The 19310-nt window shown below is 47.2% G+C and overlaps 1 protein-coding gene across 2 annotated transcripts; it reads right to left on the bottom strand.

The window, feature by feature from the left end:
* Positions 1 to 41: 41 nt before the first annotated feature.
* LOC137909157 (protein EFR3 homolog B) lies at positions 42 to 17735 on the bottom strand. Of its 2 annotated transcripts, none has more exons than XM_068753588.1 (23): positions 17648 to 17735; positions 12590 to 12666; positions 10861 to 10988; positions 10097 to 10247; positions 8473 to 8594; positions 8050 to 8199; positions 6941 to 7072; positions 5678 to 5756; positions 5366 to 5501; positions 5118 to 5279; positions 4940 to 5051; positions 4796 to 4847; positions 3941 to 4113; positions 3753 to 3828; positions 3501 to 3662; positions 3154 to 3285; positions 2983 to 3050; positions 2763 to 2890; positions 1577 to 1668; positions 962 to 1010; positions 593 to 699; positions 456 to 505; positions 42 to 147 (listed from the first exon to the last, which is right to left on the bottom strand). In XM_068753588.1, the coding sequence occupies exons 1-23, from the start codon at positions 17730 to 17732 to the stop codon at positions 42 to 44; spliced, it is 2529 nt and encodes an 842-aa protein (XP_068609689.1). In that variant the 5' UTR covers positions 17733 to 17735. The 2 variants fall into 2 exon arrangements, with proteins under 2 accessions (XP_068609689.1, XP_068609688.1); XM_068753587.1 differs by lacking the exon at positions 17648 to 17735 and adding an exon at positions 16005 to 16011.
* Positions 17736 to 19310: the final 1575 nt, after the last annotated feature.

Below are 19310 nucleotides of genomic sequence, written 5' to 3'. Positions count from 1 at the left end.
CCCCCCCCCACAAAATCCCTGTCTTTGCGCATGGACTCCGTCTAGTACACACAGAGGTCAGGAAACTTCATCTCATAGATGGGGACAGATCGACTCTGGCTTTGGCCGAAACCTGAAGAAATGGTTCCAGATGGGCTGGGCGGGGGCCTGGATGAGGAGACGAAAGAGACGGTCATCGTATCGCTCTCTCACGCCTCATTAAAAATTAAAAATAAACAGTGAAAATGATCCTTGTGCACTCGCACTGAAAATGTAATCCCTTTAATGTGAAGTTTTGCCGTTTTACACTAAAACAGCAATGGTGGAATTTTCAATAGATTCAATTCAAGGTATTCTATTATGCAAATAAACAAAACGTTGTCAAGTAAATGGAGCCTTAGTCGGTATAAATGTCACCACTACCCTTTCAAAAAGTGACTTGTGAAAGATGACTCGCTGAAAACACCGTTTCTTACCTGATTGTGATCTCAAAGATCTGATTGAGTTTGCTCTGCAGTAATGTCGCCTAAAAGGGATCGTAAATATGTGAGACTAGAGCAGAGAGCAAAAAAGCCTGAAAAGAATACATCTAAAAAGGAAATGTTTGTTGTACCCTGGCACCACAGTGGGCAGCGATCTCCTCAAAGGGCGCTTTCTGAAACTTCTCAACCACTTGTCGCCTCCGCTCCCTCTCCTGCTCCTCCATGCCGACACTGTCCACTAGGGGGAGACAGATACGCATCACTGTTATATGTTTACTTTCTGCTAAGCAACCTGCTACTCATATCAGCCACTAAATTCAAGGCAGCGCAATAATAACAATATGACTAAATTGCAGAGCCCAAAATGTTATTATTATTATCTTTGGTTTCAACTGCTCTGAATGATCCAACAGAACCTCCTCCAAAAACAATTCTTCACATTTACATTAAGCAGAGACTCCGTGCTGCTAAATAAAGAGAAGAAAGATAAATGAACATACCAATGGCATTTTTCAGGCTTTCAAACGTGATCTCCTCTGCTGGTGTCCTCTGAAGACAACAAGGAGACAATTCAAATATATTTCCAAGGGAGCTAAAAAAAACACCTCTTAATAAGAGAGAAAATAGCATATACAGTAATAACTCGACATACGAGTATAATTCGACCGAACTCATAACTCAAATCGCTCGTATGTCAAATCAATTTTTCCCACATTAAATAACAGAATTATCTCTTTTATCCATTGCGGCCGTATGTTAAAATTTCATATTTTATTCTAGATCTGGATCAGATCCAGAAGACATTTTGCATGAGTGTCTGTATCAGACCCCTTTATTTCTGGTGAGTGAATTGAATGGATACAAGGATAGGTTTCTTTTGATAAAGCCTCCATAATGGGAATTTTTTTTGTATCCAGATGGGTATCCGGATCGCTCTCAAAATGTAATGGAACCCAAGTTAGAATTGTTTTTATTTATTTTTTATTCAAGATTCATCCAGACGTTTTTCGGTAATCCTGCTAACAAACAGATAAACGGCGTCAGAAACATAACCTGCTTGGCGGGGGGGAACTATTCTCAAAGTGTCCTTCTAGTTGTAAACACTTTGTCTTTACCTCCTCTTTTTCCGGACTATTTCGGGACTCCACCTCCACCTGCAGTGAGATGGTCTCGCCGATACTCTTCCTCTTAGACAGGCGGTCCTCATCTGGAAACAGAACACACACTTTACTCTTTTACAATAGAAATTCCTGACAAATTGAGAAAATGAAGCAGCCTTCATGCATCTATTGAAGATGGAAATATAGAAGGTCACTAAGGTCATTTAACAATTGAATATGAGAGCGAACCGGCTTCTGAAAAGTTAAAGGTCCCATATGATGAGACTCTCTTTTCCCATGTTTCTACACTATTATGGCGATTTTGGGTCCTTATCAACCTCAAAACAGCAAAATAAACCATCCAGTCAATCCTTCGTAGTTTGGGTAGGTCCGTAATCACCTCCTGAAACACGTCTGGAAGAAATCGCTCCCCTTCTGACGTCAGGAGGGGCAAAGGTGCACAAGCTGTGCGTGCGTGCGTCCCCGTGTCCGCCCGTCCACGCTCTACGGCATTTTCCCTGCATAAAGTTTATTTTTGGTGGTAATGTTCCTGCGAAAATGGGTAAAAATGTTTTTGTGTGTGGCTCAGGCGGCTGCCCCCTCGACCCGACCCGGATCAGAGGTTTGAAGATGGCTGGATGATTCAAGGCATTTTTATTCCGTCCTGAGATTATTGCCGTCATTGCACCGTGTGTAGAGACACTCATTTTATTTTATTGTGTGCTTAAAACGCTACCATAGTAGCGTGCATGCGCATGCTCACTATGAACTTTTGCTGCCGGGTTTAGAGCGTTTCTGGCGGAGCGGCTTGAAACAGAAATGCCGGACGCTGTTCTGCAGCGTCTGTTTACCATTTAGAGCAAAGACTGGCACAGATATTTCATATGAGAGTTTGGGACCTGCATTAACTTGTCGAAGAAGGCTATAATATGGGACCTTTAAGGAAATACTCTCCTTCAACTGAATGATCCTGGCTGGAGCGGCCCTGATGGGGTGGCCTTCAACCCGACACTAAATCTCCATTAGCCCCAGAGGAGAAGTTCAACTCTACATTTTCATTCAAAAATCCATAAAGGGCCCAGACGGCGTCGAACCACTCTGACGCGTCGATGAAGCGTATCGATATTTTGTTCATTATTTTCTTGGAGCCACAAGCCAGTCAATGAAAGAGCTCAGCGCTGCAGCTACTGGAGCTGCGTACCGGTATACTGGGGGACGTAGGGCGTTCCCAGCCGCTCTGTGTTGTAGCCACTTCCTCCGAGGACCTCCGTGATCTTAGACTGGAGGAACAAAACATCCCCTTCTACCTTCTCCAGTGAAGAGGGCAGCCTGAGGAGAGAAGGCGGAGGGTCGTGTATAATAATAAAAAGCTGATGTTGGTTTGATCTGTGGGAGGAAAAAAATATCTAAATGATACATACTTGGGATTGTCAATGAAGACACTCTCAGGCAAAAGATAGGGACTCGCTTTCTGCCTCACCTCGATAACCTGAAGGGGAGCAAAAAAACAGAATGTTTGGTAAAACCGTGTGTGTGTGTGTGTGTGTGCGCGCGTGTGCGTGTGCGCGAGCGTGTCACAGGGAAACCCAAACCTCATGTATGTGCTGGCAGAAGGCTGGGACCGTGGTGAGCTGGCAGATGAGGTTGAGGTAGGCGGCAGCGAGGGCATGGATGGCGCAGCGGTTAAAAACGGGCAACGCCTCATCGGTGGACAGAGCCAGGTCCTGTGTGGGAAAACACGAGCAACGAAACGCCTTCAGCTGCGCCGCACGGTCAGAAACGCCACTCGGATGATGAGGCAAGGGAAGTCCTTCTGGTTTGATCAGTTTGTTTGTTTGTTGTAACTGTGTCTCAGAGTAATAACAGAAAACGCCACATTTATTTCCCACAAGAAATGAGCAAATCCGTCCTCATTACAGAGCGTTCTCTTCATCGGTACCTGAAAGGCGAGCGCCAGGCGGATGAGATCCACCACCACCTCTTCGTTGGCCAGCTCCACACTGATCAGGCCCAGCAGGGCGAACAGCGTCTCGTAATGGCGCCGGCCGCTGCTCTGCTCCTTGCAGCCCAGGTAGATGTGTCGGTACAGCTGCTGGCCGTGCTGACAGAGGGACGCGCGGAAGGCAAGGTGAGTCCGGCAGACGAGCGCGCCCTACGGTCTGACTACTCGACGGTCTCTGAGAAGCCCGACCTTTTTCATGAACAAGTTGTCCTGTCTGGAGCACTTATCCACTTTGATCTTCAGCACGGAGATGTCTGCAATGATGCTGCGTGGGAAAGAGCACAGTCGTGAATGCAGGTCGTCACCAAAGGAGGGAAGCAGGCATCTCCCTGCAGCGGCTGTAGTTTAGCATGCTGGCTAGCAGACATCCAGCACACCTTATGTTGGAGAACTTGGGCGTGTTCTCATGCCGGTCGATGAGACTGAGAAGGATGTGCAGCACCAGCAGTCGGACCTCCGGATCCTCCGTCAGGAAGAAAGACAGCAGGGGCTCCAGGAAAGAGCTGGGCAGCGCCGTCAGCATGTTGGTGGTCTGGAAGCCCGCCGTCACCTGAGGGATTGATCGTCGAAAGCGACTCGGGATTTACAGGTTTTCTAACACACACACGCAAAAAAAAAAGGAAGATCAATCCTGCAGCAAAAAAACCTCAAAGACAGAAATCTAGAAAGTACAACAGGCTCTGAAATTCTAACGAGACGACGGGACTATCCGTTTCAGATATAAACCTCTCGTCTACAGTTGGAAGGACTGATGCATTAACATCCTGAGAAAATAGTCTTCAGTAGATCAGCCTCAGGTTCAGCTCCGTCTCAGAACCTCGACCCGTCTCCTGCTTCTAACCCAGAATGTTTTACAAACTCCGTCAAGCCTTTTTAAAGCCTCCGTTATCAGTAAATGGGAAAGTACAAATCGCAGCAGTATCGGCAATCCGGATCCCATCCGGATTAAATTCGGGGGTGAGATAGAGGCCCCCACCCTACATGACTATCAAATTCCATAAACATCAGTCAATATTCAACCGCGATATTGAGGAACACATTTCGAAGTTCTATTTACTGCAATGTTCAAAGTCATCCAGAATCCAGGATCTCTTCTGGATCATCACCAACATTTAATCGACTGTTCCTGGTAAGATTCCCTGCATTTCATCAAGATCCAACCATAACGCTGGCGAAAACACACCCTCCTCGGTGGAGGTAATAATCCGAGTAATGAGAGATTAAGACTGTACCTGGACCAAGGACTTCAGCAGCATGACCTGAATCATCCTGGTTCCCTCAGGCCTGCGGATTAAAGCAAATTAAGACTCAATCTAAAACGCATTGAAACAACATTCCATTTACACAGATGTATTTATAGCATAAACACAACTTACCCAGAGCCTGAGGAAGGTAGAGCTGGGTGAATCCCGGGGACGGGGATCTTGCCCATGATGAAGAGCATGACCTCTGACCTCTGGTATGTTGGCAAAGTGTTGGCGAAAGAACCTGATGGAGGAGTGAAGCCCACAGATCAGCCCCAGTCCGTTCTGCCTCCCTCCCACACCGACTCACCGATGGTCCTGATGACAGCCTCCTGCAGCTGCCTCTCCTCGTGAGCTTTGATGATCTTCGTGCCGATGCTGGCGCTGCCATCGTAGGAGCCGGTCAACTCGTAGTCCACACTCAGACGGAGCTGCCGCAGCAGGGTGTTGAACACCTCCAGCACGGTGGGGCCTGCAAAGGCCAGCGGGGAAACGTTGAGAAGATTCGATCCGTCGGATCACACATGGATTACTCGGTGTGTGTATCCATCCTCTCACCGACGGAGCCGCTGGCTGCAATGGCGGCTGCCTCCAGCAGCACTTCCACTATCCCAGCTCGCACTGTGGCAGAATTCTTGCTGTTTGCGTCCAGGTGACCCAGAAGCTGCTGGATTACCAGGTGAGAGTGCTGGGACTAACGGCGAAGACAAGGGACGGTTATTGAAAGGAGAAATGTCCCCGACGTGCAACTCCTCAGCTAAAAATGAATTACAGCGACCTTGAAATAGTTCTGGTTTTCTTTTTGTTAAACCCACAAAATATATTTATTTGGGTTCTGAAGGTTAATAGAATGGAATGAAAAAGGATCACCTGGATTGAGTACATGATGATTTTGAAGCAACGCACTGCAAAGGTCTTCCCCTCCCACAAAGAGTGGTTGTCTAAGTGCCTGGGGGGGGGCAGAGAGGAGAGGGATGAGACGGATGCAGAAGATGCAATCCTATAATATATAAAGCCGGTAGAGGTAGGGAAGGAACATTTTTAATGCCCCCAAATCCCCCAGACAGCAACCATCATCGATAAGTACATGCAAGTATTTACAATGTACCGTAATAAATAAGACCGAAGAGACACGATAGCATAACTCTTCATCCAATGGGGGGGTCAGGGTGTTGACATGAGCTGTAATAAAACACCAGTCAACCAACGATGATTAAAAATCAAAAAAAGATAAATGGGGGGGGGTATTTCGACCACCTGTATAGGATATCTTGTCGTTTAGGTCACGACCTTTCGGCTAAGCGCCTTTTTAACCGCGACAGACCGATACAACGGCCGGATCGCTTCAGCCGCTGCACCGATCCGTCGGTCAATCTCACGCTCAGAGAGTCGGGAGATTGAGATCGACTCCTGCGACCCGCGAAAGCGTCTGTAGGTAGGAGATGGATAACTTTAGCTTGTATAAGAATTATAACACAACCTGAAGAAGGCTTTATGTGCACAACCAACAGGAGGAAATGATGAGCGCCGTGAAAGAACAGCAGGAGAGCTGAAGTGATTCAGATAAGAGATGGATGGAAGTTAGAAGACAGGACTAATCACATCACTAAACCAGGCTCAGAGAACAAACAAACAAACAAAGTTTATTTAGCTTTAAATTATCATTTTTTTGGATCATTAAGATGATTTTTGAATCCGTAAATGGGGATTTCAGTGTTAAAATTAAATGTTCTTTACCGACTCCCTTCTGGATCCGATCTGGATGAAATCCGGTGGCCAGGTAGACGTCCCCGCCCTACGTGTCTGTGTCAACTTCCCTAACACTTGCTCAATAATCAACCAAGATATAGAAAAATACATTTTGAAACTCCGTTAACTGCAATGTTAGCGAAGACTTCAAAGTGATCCATCATCCGGGATCGGTTCTGGTTCCATTCACAACATTTCCCGAACATTTCATCAAGATCCGTCCAGAACCTTTCGAGCTATCTTGCTAACAGACAGACAAACGTCAGCGATGACCTAGCCCCCGCCTCGCCGGAGGTAATCATCGTTCTACCCGGCTTGATCAATAGGATGACCGTCCATCTGGAGAAGAAGAGTAGAGACGGCCCTTCAGGGGGCTTGACTCACATCAGTACGGGTGTGACGGCGTTCTTGATGTTGCCATAGGCGGCCCGTCCCAGGAGCTCCCTGAAGCAGCGCTCCGCCAGCTCCACCAGGCTTTCCTTCTCCTTCTCTGCCTGCAGCGGAGAAGGAGAGCGACTGGCGGGGAGAAATGCAGGGGGGGGGGGGTCAGGAAGCGAGAGAGGGACAGAGAGGCAAGAGGTTGAAATCAATCAGACTTAATAACGATTACAGCATTAAACCAGCCACCGGGGGGGGGGGCAGTTGCTACTGTCATTCTTTGCTTTGTTCCCACGCATAGTTAAAACCTCCAGCGTGAGTCTAACTTGGTCATGACTACCCTCGGGTGGGCCGCTGATGATGACATCACTTATTCATCAGCTGCAACTCTTTCATCTGCTGCCGCCGGAGAGGGAAAATGACTTCCTGCTTCCGACTTCACTCTCGTTCCAAAATTAAAACATCAAAGCAAGAAACAGAGGCTTTTCAAGGACACAAACACGAATCGGGCCTTTTTATATTGCTGCAGATTCAGATAGGAGCCGATTTTTGGGTAAATGGTTCTGGCCTTCGTCCAGCCACTCACCGACCCCCCCCCCCCCCCCCCCCCACCACACCCCCTCCCAAACCAGTTTTGAGTTTCACTCGGTTTACTTTTTGTGTTGTTAATCTTTTTTTCTTTGCTTTGCACTGCAATCATATTTCTGCTTCAGATGTCGCCCAACTCTCTCCAGATTCCCTTCCACCCTCAGACAAAAGTCAACATGATCTAAAAGCTTCCTCGCTTACAGCAATCTGGACTCATATCGTCCATCACACACATTAAAGAACGCGTACAGAATGTGCAAAATGTGCATTTCATTACTTGTGAGGGGAGAAAATCTGCAGAAGCAATACCTGGGTGAGAATTCCTGCAGAACAAGAAGCCTGGGAACGTTACTTTACAACACATTACATCCAACTTTCCTTTGATGGAAAAGGAACTGGAGAATAATTGTAGGTGATCTTTAAATGAACTTGTACGTGGGATTATCGTAGAGAAAAGGCCCCATCTGTGAGTTCAGTCAGACTAACAAAGTGCGTGAATAAATAGAGGATCTCTCTGTATGCTCGACCTCTCTGTATGCTCGCCACTCTGCAGGTTGAAGAGCAGGGAGGGGACGATCTTGTCCATGTGTTGCGGGTCCCAGATATTGGCCTGCAGCTCGTCATTCACGGTCTTCCTCACCACACCCTGCAGGCCATTGATTCCTGCCATGCGTATCCTGCGGGTCACAGATTGAAGATGGTGCTTAGGAAATAGAATTCCTATGTCATATTCAGCCTGTCTGCGTTTGGCCGGTACGCGTCATTCAACAAAAGCTATATTTAACTCTTCAAAGAGTTTATAAGGTCTATTTCCGATTTGACAAGATCACATTCTCTTCAGAAGATGTTAAAAAATAAAAACAGCTGGAAGCTCACTGAAGTCGTCTAAAAATAGAAGCTCCTGACAGAGTTTACCCGGCAGGAGCGCCACCACAAATCGGCAGACTCACTTGGTGCGGACGTCAGGGTCCTCGTAGCTGGAGTGGCACATCTCGCTGAAACGCGACACAAAGAAGTCGTAGCTGCGGTGGTACGATGGCGTGTCCTCCTCAATGTTGGCAAACTTCACAAACTGAGAGGAGGAGAAGAGACAAGGGGCCAAATGAGATCAAACTCTACGTCAAACTAAAAGCTCCGGAGGGTCACCGTAACGACTACCGAAACGCTCGGCCTTATTAAGCTCATCTTAATTTCATTAAACCGTCTTGAATGAAATAACGGCCATCCCCAGTGGTGAAGGGCCTCTAAAGTAAAGTTCAACACAGCGGCCCATAGCATCTCATTAGGCACAGGGTAAATGAGGGTTGGGGGGGGGGCTTCTCCCACTGGGCCAGAAAATGTCACCGCTTAAAGATGATGACAAGAAGACTCAATAAATGATGAACAGGATTCATTTAGAGTCAGACAGAACAAACCTGCAGAAGTACATTTATTAAAGCAGCGCCAAGTCCGAAACCGAGGGCAGCTCATTTCACAAAATCAGAAACGCTCCTCATTATCTCCTTCTGGTGTTTCATGAATGCTTCTGAATAGATGAGCTGAAGCTGCAGCATTTCCACCAGGAACAGCTGGAAGGTTCTTATTGTGCTGCATCAGACGGAGAACGTCTAACCTGCTCCTTCCTCCGCTCGCTTTGACACCAACAAGGATCTGTGCGGCAAGCATGGGCTCGCGTTTCTTCTAAATACAAAAGTGTGCGTGTGCGTGTGTGTGTGTGTGTGCGTGTGCGTGTGCGTGTGTGTGTGTGAGACTGACAGCGTGGAGATTACGAACGCGAGCCGGCGGGTCTCATAAAGCTGCAGACGACCGCAAAGCTTTGCCGGTGTGACGATGCAAGCTAATCTGATTTCCTCTATATGTCCTCTGCTGACCCGGCCAACAAGCGATGATGATGATGATGATGGCTGCCGATCGGATGGGCCGATAAGAGATCAATGTAAAACTGGCTGGTTTTGGCTCTGATGCAGCCACGGTCTCCACCCACAGCACCATCTGATTGGTTACACGGGGAGCCATGGCGCGGGTGAAACAGCCAATCAGCAGTGAAGCTGTTTTGCGAGTGCAGAAACACTTGGAGAGCACGTATATGTTTCAAAGGTTACTCTGTTTTTATTCTCATGGCAGGATTAAGTCATAGCGGAGGCTGCTATAAATATCTTACCGCACAGACAGAGGCTAACGTAAACAGCCAGCGCAGTCACAGCTGTGGTTTAGGAAAAGAAGCGATGGGATAGAAGAAGAAAAGGAGAGGATAATGATGGTGATGATGATGATGAGAGGACAGGCAGGTAGGTGGGTGATGCAGACTTCTCCTCCTACCGTTTTTGGACCTCTATATCTGAAACCCTGCATAGTCATCTTCTCCTTGTGATCACTTTGCTTTCTGTGTTTTACAGCTTTTGCCACCAGGCCTAAAGTCATTCTTCTGAGTTCTGTACAAACGTCTCACAAATATATTCCTTAACTAAAATGCATGAAAAGCCTTGAGTTTCGTTTGCAGGGTTTCCCTCTGCTTAGCCGCAAAACTATATATTACCGACTAAAACGTGACCCCCCCCCCCCCGAGAAACTCACAGAATTGGTTCCTAGGATCTGCAGGCTGGGTTTGTCGGACTCGAGCAACTTGCGCACCATCTTCAGAAAACTCTCCACGAACAGGTTAATGCTCTGACAGTGGCAGGCCATCAGCAGCTGGTCCAGGGCTTCCATGGCTATGCACACATACCTGAATAGACAGGGGGGGGGGGGGGGCAGAACGTGAGGATGGTAACTACACATTCTAAATAAGCCAACGCTGCACACTGAACAGACGTCAGCCGGTCTCTGCCGAGTGAGACTGTAATCTGTGCAGGCTGGTTGGATTGTCCAATGATGAGCATGACCAATGAAAAGACGGCAATTTCTGCGGCATATGAACCAAGTCCAGCAAGTACAGAAGCATCGCTGTGGGTGATTCCAGGCAACTGCCACGCCACCTGCGTGGCTAAACGTCCCTGGATTTGGATGCGTTAGCTTAACGGTGCTGAAATCACGTCGGATACGTTGATGTGTGGGAACCGTGCGGACTTCTGGGACCCGTTTGTTCTGCCTTGCAGGTCCTCAGATATGGGTGGGGCTGAGACGGCGTCAAGTAGATGGGAACAGCTGGCCATGACTCCCAGGCTACTTAAACCCCGCCTACCCAGTCACCTGGTGTCTGGGGTCAGCAGTCACAGACGTGGGTGTGGCCCAGTGAGATGGCCGTAACAGGAGGAATAACTAATGGGCACAAAAAGCATTCTTTCCTGAGCGAAGGCGGCTGGAACTGGATTCGGTGGCAGCTGCTTGAATATTCTCACCCGTATCTGTGTCTGGTCACATCCCTGGACAACCTCTCGGACAGGTAGGCTCCGATACGGTCGAGTTTCTCTGGAGCCGACAGGGCGTAAAATGTCAGCTTCTCCATGTTGGCCTTCACCAGTCCGTCCTGTGGGAGAGACGGGGACGGATGGAAAGATGAAGTGGACAAAGCAAAGAGTAAGGGAGTCTTCGTCTCATTGGCGTGGGTCAGGACTCTCGCAGCGGACGCACACCAGGAAGACGTGTCCACGAAGCAAAGAGGCAGCTATGATAGCTACACCCGAAGTGGAAGAAGAAAACTAGATCACCGAGTTCCACCTCCTACTTTCCCCTGACCTACTTCACCGTTTTCCAGCTCGGCCTGGGGAGGACCGAGCTGGATCCATCTCTGGTCCCTCTGAGATCCTGTTTGCATTCAGACCAGCACCAGCAAAAATCAGTTCCAAATATCAACTCTGATTCACTTCTACTTTTCATGGTTGGTGTGTAAAGATACCGAGAACAATTTAGAACCTTTTGATGATGATCCAGATCACCATGTGGACGGCGTAAATCCAATTAGGAGGGGAATGAGCTGCTTGGTGGAGGTCTGTGCTCTCTGAGTGCTTTTCTAGCTTTGATCTGTTGTGGCAGGAAATGCACAGGTCTATTCTTATAACCACATTAGTTGCTATATTGCATTCTAGCTCATTAGCATAGCTTCCTGGAACACCAAGTGAAATGGGAGCCTCACTTAGTGTACATTTCCTGAGGCTGTTGGAAGCACAGCCGTGATCGCTGTGCTTCCAACAGCCTCTCAAAATCATCCTGGAACACGCTATCCACAGCAAACCAACGTTCTCCACTTCACCCTGTCCTTTGCATCGTCCTCCCCAACACCAGCCACTCTCATGTCCTCCCTCACTACGTCCATGTATCGTCTCCTGGGTCGACCTCTAGCCCTGTTCCCTGGCAGGTCCATCCTCAGCGTCCTTCTACCGATATAGTCCCTGTCTCTCCTCTGGACATGTCCAAACCATCAAAGTCTGGTCTCTCTGACCTTGTCTCCAAAACGTCTAACCTTCACTGTGTGCAAGAGACACACAAAAGTACAAAATATACCCAAGCGCTCACTACTTTGAAATACCGAAAATGCAAGCACGCAGTATGCCTTCCTTATTCCCAAGCTGCTGGGATCCAGTGAAAACAGAAAATAATTAGCAGCTACATAAACAAAACAGGGAACTGAGGCGTGTGTGCACGAGCATGTCCAACGTATTGCGGTTTTTTTGCAGATTTTCCGAGTAAAGTGGGTCACTGCGGTAGCAATCTGCCTCTGCATCATCTCCTCTCCACCTAAATGAATTGTCTTTATGAGTCATCTGAAATCTGCAGCACCGACGGGGTGTGAGGTGTGACACCAACAGCTTTAATGGAGTTGTTTTTGGACTATTCCTTCAATTTGAAGAAAATCTTAACCTGACATCTAATCCATACCTGCCAGGAGACTGCAGATGGCAGGCTTCAAGCTAAAGCTGCTGCAGGACATGGCTTCTCACTACTTGCCATTATTGGTTCAGTGTTCGACAACAACTGTTCTTTAAATAAAGCACAAGACAGACTCAATTATAGAACCATTTCTATGAACAATTAAGGGGAATGGAGAATAACCGTCATTCGGCTAAGAGGCGTACCCCCAGGTTGGGGACAGGCTGCAGCGAGGAACAAAGCATCCATTGTTTTTCTCACCTCTGGGTCTTCTGGGAAAATGTTGTCGACCAGCCTCTTGTACCGAGGCCTGAGAGCCCCGCAGCATCCACAAACCCCTGGAGGGGGAAGGCGAGAAAACAGGAGGAAGAAAAGATGATTATTAGTTAAAGGAATTCCTACAGTTTGAATGGCAAAAATATTATTAAAAAAACCTAAATAGAACGTCACGTAGGGAAATGAAAAATCACAACTTCATATTAACAGGTGAAAAATTGTGTGTGTGTGTGTGTGTGTGTGAATGGCTGTCTGTCTCTGTGTGGCGACACGTCCGAGATGTGCCCCCGCCTCTCACCCATAGCGAGCCGGGATAGGCTCCTGCAAGTAACACCCGAGAGCGGGAAAAAGGGGCTGTAGACGAGACGACCGTCAAAATCAGGGCCAGTTGCTGACATCTGGGATTTTATTTGAGTATTCCATCAAGAAAGTTCCTGTTGAGGTCTTATATATAACGGCAATTGGTCACTTTTACGTCTATAGGTGACTTTTCAGGTGTGGCGCTACTGAAGGAGGAAAAACACGATTGCAGAAAAACACTCCATGAAAAGCTTCTAACAAAACCACGGCAAGCGCGTATAAATGTTTACCTTCATAAAGTACAGAAATGAAATCCCAAATGTCAGCAACTGGCCTGCTTTATTCCAAACATTACGATTTTAAAGCCCATCTGTCCCGGGACTTCTGTGCAACGGTATTTGAGGAGTGAGAGAACGCTGTCACTGTCACTGCAACCATTTTCACACCGACACACGCTGTCCTTCTCTCCCAGCGGACTCCAGAAAGTCCTGAAAGTCAAAGCAACACAGCGAACAGTGATTCGTCCGACTCTGCGTGGAAAAGAGAACAGGCAGCAGAGAGAGCGCTGAAATGCGATTGGTTGGGGGAATTCAGCAGCGGTGAGTCATCAGGGATTCCTCTGGGAATTACGGAATAGGAACAGCTTCCATTTAACCCATCACCCTGCACCTCTCGCCCCATCACCTCCAACACTAATGAGCCTCTGCACCCTTCCCTTCGTCCCCCCGCCCCCCCCAACCTCCCTCTACCACTTTATCAATGCTTAATTTGTCCAGGAGTAACAGATAAATGAATGCTTGTAACTGTAGAGAGGAGAGGATGGAAGACAAAAGGGGACAGAGATAGATACTTCTCTGTCCGGGACAAATCTGGAATCTAAATCTGGAATTATCTTAAGAGGTGCAAAAGAAAATTAATTTTTAGATGTTCTGGTGTTAGTGTAGAAAAGGCCAAGAGAATGCAACAAAGTGGGTGGGCAAGACTCTGGACATCAGCGTTGAAATGTGCACAGGGGGGGGGGGGGGGGGGGCTCACGAAATCCACCCACTCTGTAGCAAGCTCCACAATGTTTAGGGGCTGAACAGTGAGCTCACGATCACACGCAAGTGCAGAGGAGGACTCGGAGGAACGGTAGATTACGGGTCTTTGGTTTGCGAAACAAGACAATAAAGAGAAGGCGGACATTTCTGCAGCCTGTTCTGTCAGAGATGAGAACTTGAGTTGCTCGTTTTTCACTGATTGCGTGCTTCGTGACACCGATGAAGAACAAGTTGAAGATATGAGCCAGGTCCAGCTCGCAAATCACCGCGGCAAGGTGTAAGCCAATCACAATGCTACGGGCTGCTACATGAACAGATTACACTGTCCATCTCCAACAAGGGTGTCAGCTTCACGACTCCCCCAGGAGAAGAGAGCCCTGCAGAGAGGGGAGGGGAGAAGAAACTGCACGCTGGAGTGAGAAAATCAGGGCTAAACGTTCCGAGTGAGAAACAGGATTGTTCAGAAATGTTGCATAAACGCAGTCCAGACGGACAAATCAGAACCGGACAATTGCATACCACAAACTAAAATAGTTCTGCATTAACATCTGGGCCTTAATGTGCAATTAACCCGTTAACAAACGCAAAGCGTCCTGCAGCTACAAAGCTTCTATGTTCGACCCAAGCTCAAACCCAAAATGTGGCTGAGAAGAGAAGGTAAAAATGTTGATTCCTAACACCGAACATTTCAAGACACTTTTCATGATGGTTGTGAAGCCGGTTGGCCCCTTAAGGGGTATTAAGGAGACGCAGACCTGGCGCGCTGTTTAATATCAGCAAACGAAGAGAGGCATCCTTCAACCGCGACGAACAGGCACCAAGCAAACCTGCTGCGAGAACGAGACTGAACTGGACAAGGTGTGTAACGTCTAAGACCAGGCCGATTCAGCAGCCGGCCAACATGCCGGGAACAACATGAAGACGAGTCGGCGGCTACCATGACAATGAGGCTAATAGCATTAGCAGGTCATCTGGATTTCAGTCATTAAGATCATGAGAAAGTGAAACGATACTGCATAAACATAATAGGCCATCCATCACGGCGAGCCCCCCCCCCACCCCGATCAATAAAGTATATTGAGGCTAACGCACGCAAAGGTACTGCACGCACTCTGCAGCATGTTCACTGTATTTGTCGACCTCCGATCAATGTGCAGCGAGCCAGATTGAAAGCCCGCTTCCGATCCAGTGCGGCTAGCGGCTGGTATAATGTGACCCGACACGCTGATGGGCAGACCCGGCCCAAAGCCGCGTGACGCCAGGCCAATCCGACACGCCACGAATCAGTCAGGCAGGAAGAGAAACGGGGCTACGAGGGACGCTATCGACGCAGCGGCTCAGCTGTGCCACGATGCCCAAACCAGCTTGAACCAGGAGACGTCGCTAAACCATTAGCCAACAAACCAGTGCTTCTCCCCATCAAGGCTCTTCGACCTCATTAGTTTAATAAATCGGTACTAATCACTGAATTATCCATCAATATGTCCTAGTAAAGAATGACAGCAAGATCTTTTTATCCATGATGCAACATTTTACAAACATTTCAAGCACCCAGATTTTACATTTTGACGGCACACATCTTCACCTATTTTTTTGCGGATGTAAACATTTTAAAGGAACTGCTAACAGAAAGAAACGTTATTTAAATTGTCAGCTTCATAAACATCTCTGAGTCTATATTACGGGAGAATAACAACAGCAGTAAGCACGATGTTATCGCATCACATCAGGAAACTATTTAGGTTAAAGAAAAAGCTCAATTAAAAACAAAATAAATATTCCATTACTGAAAAAAAGCATCTTCAAGGTTGCCGCTCCAATTAAGGCAACAACTTAACAGAGCGGTGTCTTCATAACGACCCGAGTTGCAGTAATGAGCCTCTGGGAGACATTAGACCCTCCGACGGCGACAGCCTGAGACGAGAAAGCGAGGAGGAAGCGAGGAGGAAGCGAGGAGGAAGCGCATTTTGTAGAATGCAGGAGAACTGGCTGAACGTGCTCGCGTCGACCCACAGCTTAGACCTCAGACAAACACGCAAAGAAGTGTGCGCTATCCTCACCATACATCGATCGTGATGCTGGAGCCTCTCTACACACGCCGACGCGTCCTCAATGCAGCCTCGCTCGCAACAAACACATCTTCTGTGCCAGGAGGCAGCGGAAACACACACACAAACACACTCTGGGATAGATGCGTGCACGTGTGCTTGGAGCGAAAATGTGCAGCGTGATTGGTGCAGAGCCTGGCTCGACGTAATGAATTAGACACGCTCCCCACCGTGCAGATATATACACACACACACACACACACACACACACACCAAAAAAGGGGGTCGAAACGCAACGTCACAGCAGAGCGTGCAGGAATGACCTTGGGCTTCTTCTGCGCCGCTGCTCCGTCTAAAGGGGGGGGGGGGGGGGTGAGCAGATTTCATATGCAGCCACACGCAAATGTTATTTTCTCAGAAAGGAGCAGCGAAAGGAGGGGAGTGTGAGGAAATAAAAGAGAAATGTACACCACAGTGTACACCCCCCCCCCCACTGCCAGCATCACTCTCTCCCTCCTCACTGTCATCAATCTTCCCGTGCGTCCTGCTTTACCTTTAGTTTCTCCATTCGCTTCCATTTTCTAAGCTCACAGCAAAATTTGATTTCCCCCCCCCCCCCCATTTCCATCTCATCGGGGCTGGAATTAAATTATTTGTTTGAGGATACTGCAAACAAATCAGCCATTTATTTCAGAATTAGTTGCGTGATTATATAAACATGCTTTGTGGCGTTTGAATTATTAAAAGGACAAAGACTAAAACTGTGACGTATTGGGGATGCTGCTGATAAATCGTTCTCTCAGGCTTGGATTCCAAAGACATCTCGTGCATGAATCCATCTCTGCAGCTCGGCTCAGCCGTGTCCAATGGCAGCCCCTCACCTACGCAGCAACGCATCACATGACCCATCATTCAAGTCAATTCATTTCCTGACCCACATAACTACACAGCAATGCGTATTTATCAAATGTGTGCCTACTCAACATTTTAGTTTTGTATTTTTCCTTTTTATTCCAAACAGAATCAATACTTTTGCATGAATGATTCCACAAAGAATATCACCATTAAAAAAAAAAAACAATGTTGGCCATCATTTCACTGCAGCTTGGTGCAAGACCATGTGAGGCATAATTTAATATCTCAGATTATTGTTTGTCTCATGCTGCTGATCTACAGCCGTTTTCGTCTGATGCTGATTTGCTTGAATAATCTTCATTGTCTTTTACACTTTCGCTCTCTCTCATTGCCACAAGCCAGAAATTCTGGTCTCTTTGTAATGCGGAACAAACTCTTCCTTTGTACAACGGGAAGCATTTATTTGGCTAGTTTTCTTTTAAAGAAAAAAGATGGACACCAACTGCACTACAGACAAGTTATACTGAATACCAGCGAAGTCTATAGTCCTCCTGATGTTGGGCCTAGTTGTGTGCTCTGTACAAACTATAAAATGAGATGGATCAGCTTTGCACAAGAGGAAGAAGCTCTGAAAGTCACAGGCCAAATATTCCTTCACATATTGTTTTTGTTGGGCATTTAGATATCAAACCATCAAATGGGAAGGGTGCAACATTTTTGATGAAATATTTCTCTGCACAAACCACTCGGAAAGAGAAGGAGCCAGCAAGAAAACAGGGGATGCGTGTGTCCTTACTTACCTTTGCCAATGCGATGGTCCAGAAAAGTGTGACAGTCCAGTGCCAGCCTCCGAGAGGCCGGAACATCAGACGCAGGCGAGGGCATGGCAGGCAAAAAAAAATGCACTGCTGCTCACAAACACGCCACAGTATTCAAAGGTGCAAAAAAAAAAAAAAAAAGCCTCCAAACAAATTCAAAATCTTAAATGCAACAGAACACAGACTAAACTTCTGAAATCAGATCATTCCCGAGTTCTTTACCAGATCCACAAGAAAAAGAAAGAAAGAAATCACGTGCACGCATTCCTCGGCTCATGCTCCAACTTCTTAGCAAAGTTTCACAATCAAACAAACCGTGAAATTCACTCACAGTCCCTTCTAAACGCCACCGCCTATGTTACCGTCTCGAGGCTTCCGATGAATTCATGTTAGGAACACGTACAGAGATTGACCGTATTAACAAAGAGATTAACGATTAGCCTTCTCAAGCAGCAGCTCTTCTCTCTGTGCACGCCGATCTCATTAATAAACATGTCGCTGATACAACGGCCCTCACTATCCACCCAGAGTCTCCACTGTGGGCGAGAGAGACAGAGAAAACAGAGGATGGGGAGGCAGAGAGCCAGGGGGGGGCACTGTGTGGAACAGCCATTCAGCCAGTGGGCTTGAAGTTCAAGGAATGAAGCCATCAGAAAAAAGCCAGACAAATATGGTGAGTGATATCTCCATAAAACCGGAAACAATGCAGAGCAACGACAGAAGTACAACACACACACACACACACACACACACACAAAACATTTACAATCAGCACTCAATTGTTGTGGCTTATCTAACTGGTTTTAATGTCCTCAGCACCCTCTTCTGTATTCAATGTTTATAGTGTTTATTATTATTATTGTCGTGTTTTTGTGATTATGTTTTGGTGAATAGTGTTTCTGTGCCGCCCACCTGTCATGTTGGATAAATGTCACAGGGCGGCGTAGCTCTTCCAGAGTCACCGCGGCGGGCAGATGGGTGGTACCCTCAGGCCCCCCACCGAGCCTCCACCACCGCTTCCAAAATCAGGAAAGCCGCTGGATTATGTTTGGCCTGTGGGAGTTAGCATGCTAAAATTACTCGCACGTATTTGAAACTATCATAATCCAGAAACGACAAAGTGTTAACGTTTAACCAATCAACGACGAAAGCATCGTAATGGAACGCACCTTTACACCCGACAATAAATTCCATATCATGACATTTACCAATAAACACGTATTATTAGCATCCGTTTGTGATAGCAGCTAAATATGCTAAGGCCCGCTAACGAGAAGAAGCCCCTGGGTGCACTTGTTTGAACTACGTTAGATCTTCACGACTGTTGCTCACCACGCAGCGAGAAAAATTGCATTGCGTAAATTGTGCGGCATTACGGATAGCAAGCGTCCGCCAGCTGTGGCAGGAAACCGCGCAGTTCCTTCCGCTAGCAGCTGCTACCGGCTAGCGGCGCACATTCGGCCCTGTGGTGGACCTGCATGTGGTTTACTCGGAAAATATTTGACGTAATAAATTATTTAAAAGTCTACCTCTTAAAAATAAAAAAAAAATGTGCACGGATATACGGATAGTGTTATTCACCATATTAAAGTTGAGCTGAAGTCCAATGAATGTTTATTAGTGCAGAATACTGTTATAAACATGA

The sequence above is a fragment of the Brachionichthys hirsutus genome, chromosome 20 (assembly GCF_040956055.1).
Source record: "Brachionichthys hirsutus isolate HB-005 chromosome 20, CSIRO-AGI_Bhir_v1, whole genome shotgun sequence".
Classification (NCBI taxonomy): Eukaryota; Metazoa; Chordata; class Actinopteri; order Lophiiformes; family Brachionichthyidae; genus Brachionichthys; species Brachionichthys hirsutus.
The sequence above is the reverse complement of the archived record's forward strand: the minus strand, read 5'-3'. Positions and strand labels throughout refer to the sequence as shown.

Excerpts from the sequence above, each read along its gene's own strand:
- LOC137909157 (XM_068753588.1), bottom strand. The coding sequence starts at position 17,732 with ATGCCCTCGCCTGCGTCTGATGTTCCGGCCTCTCGGAGGCTGGCACTG. Across the intron at positions 10,248-10,860 it reads GTGACCAGACACAGATACGG|GTATGTGTGCATAGCCATGG; the intron begins GTGAGAATATTC and ends CTGTCTATTCAG. Across the intron at positions 3,051-3,153 it reads TCTGCCAGCACATACATGAG|GTTATCGAGGTGAGGCAGAA; the intron begins GTTTGGGTTTCC and ends GCTCCCCTTCAG.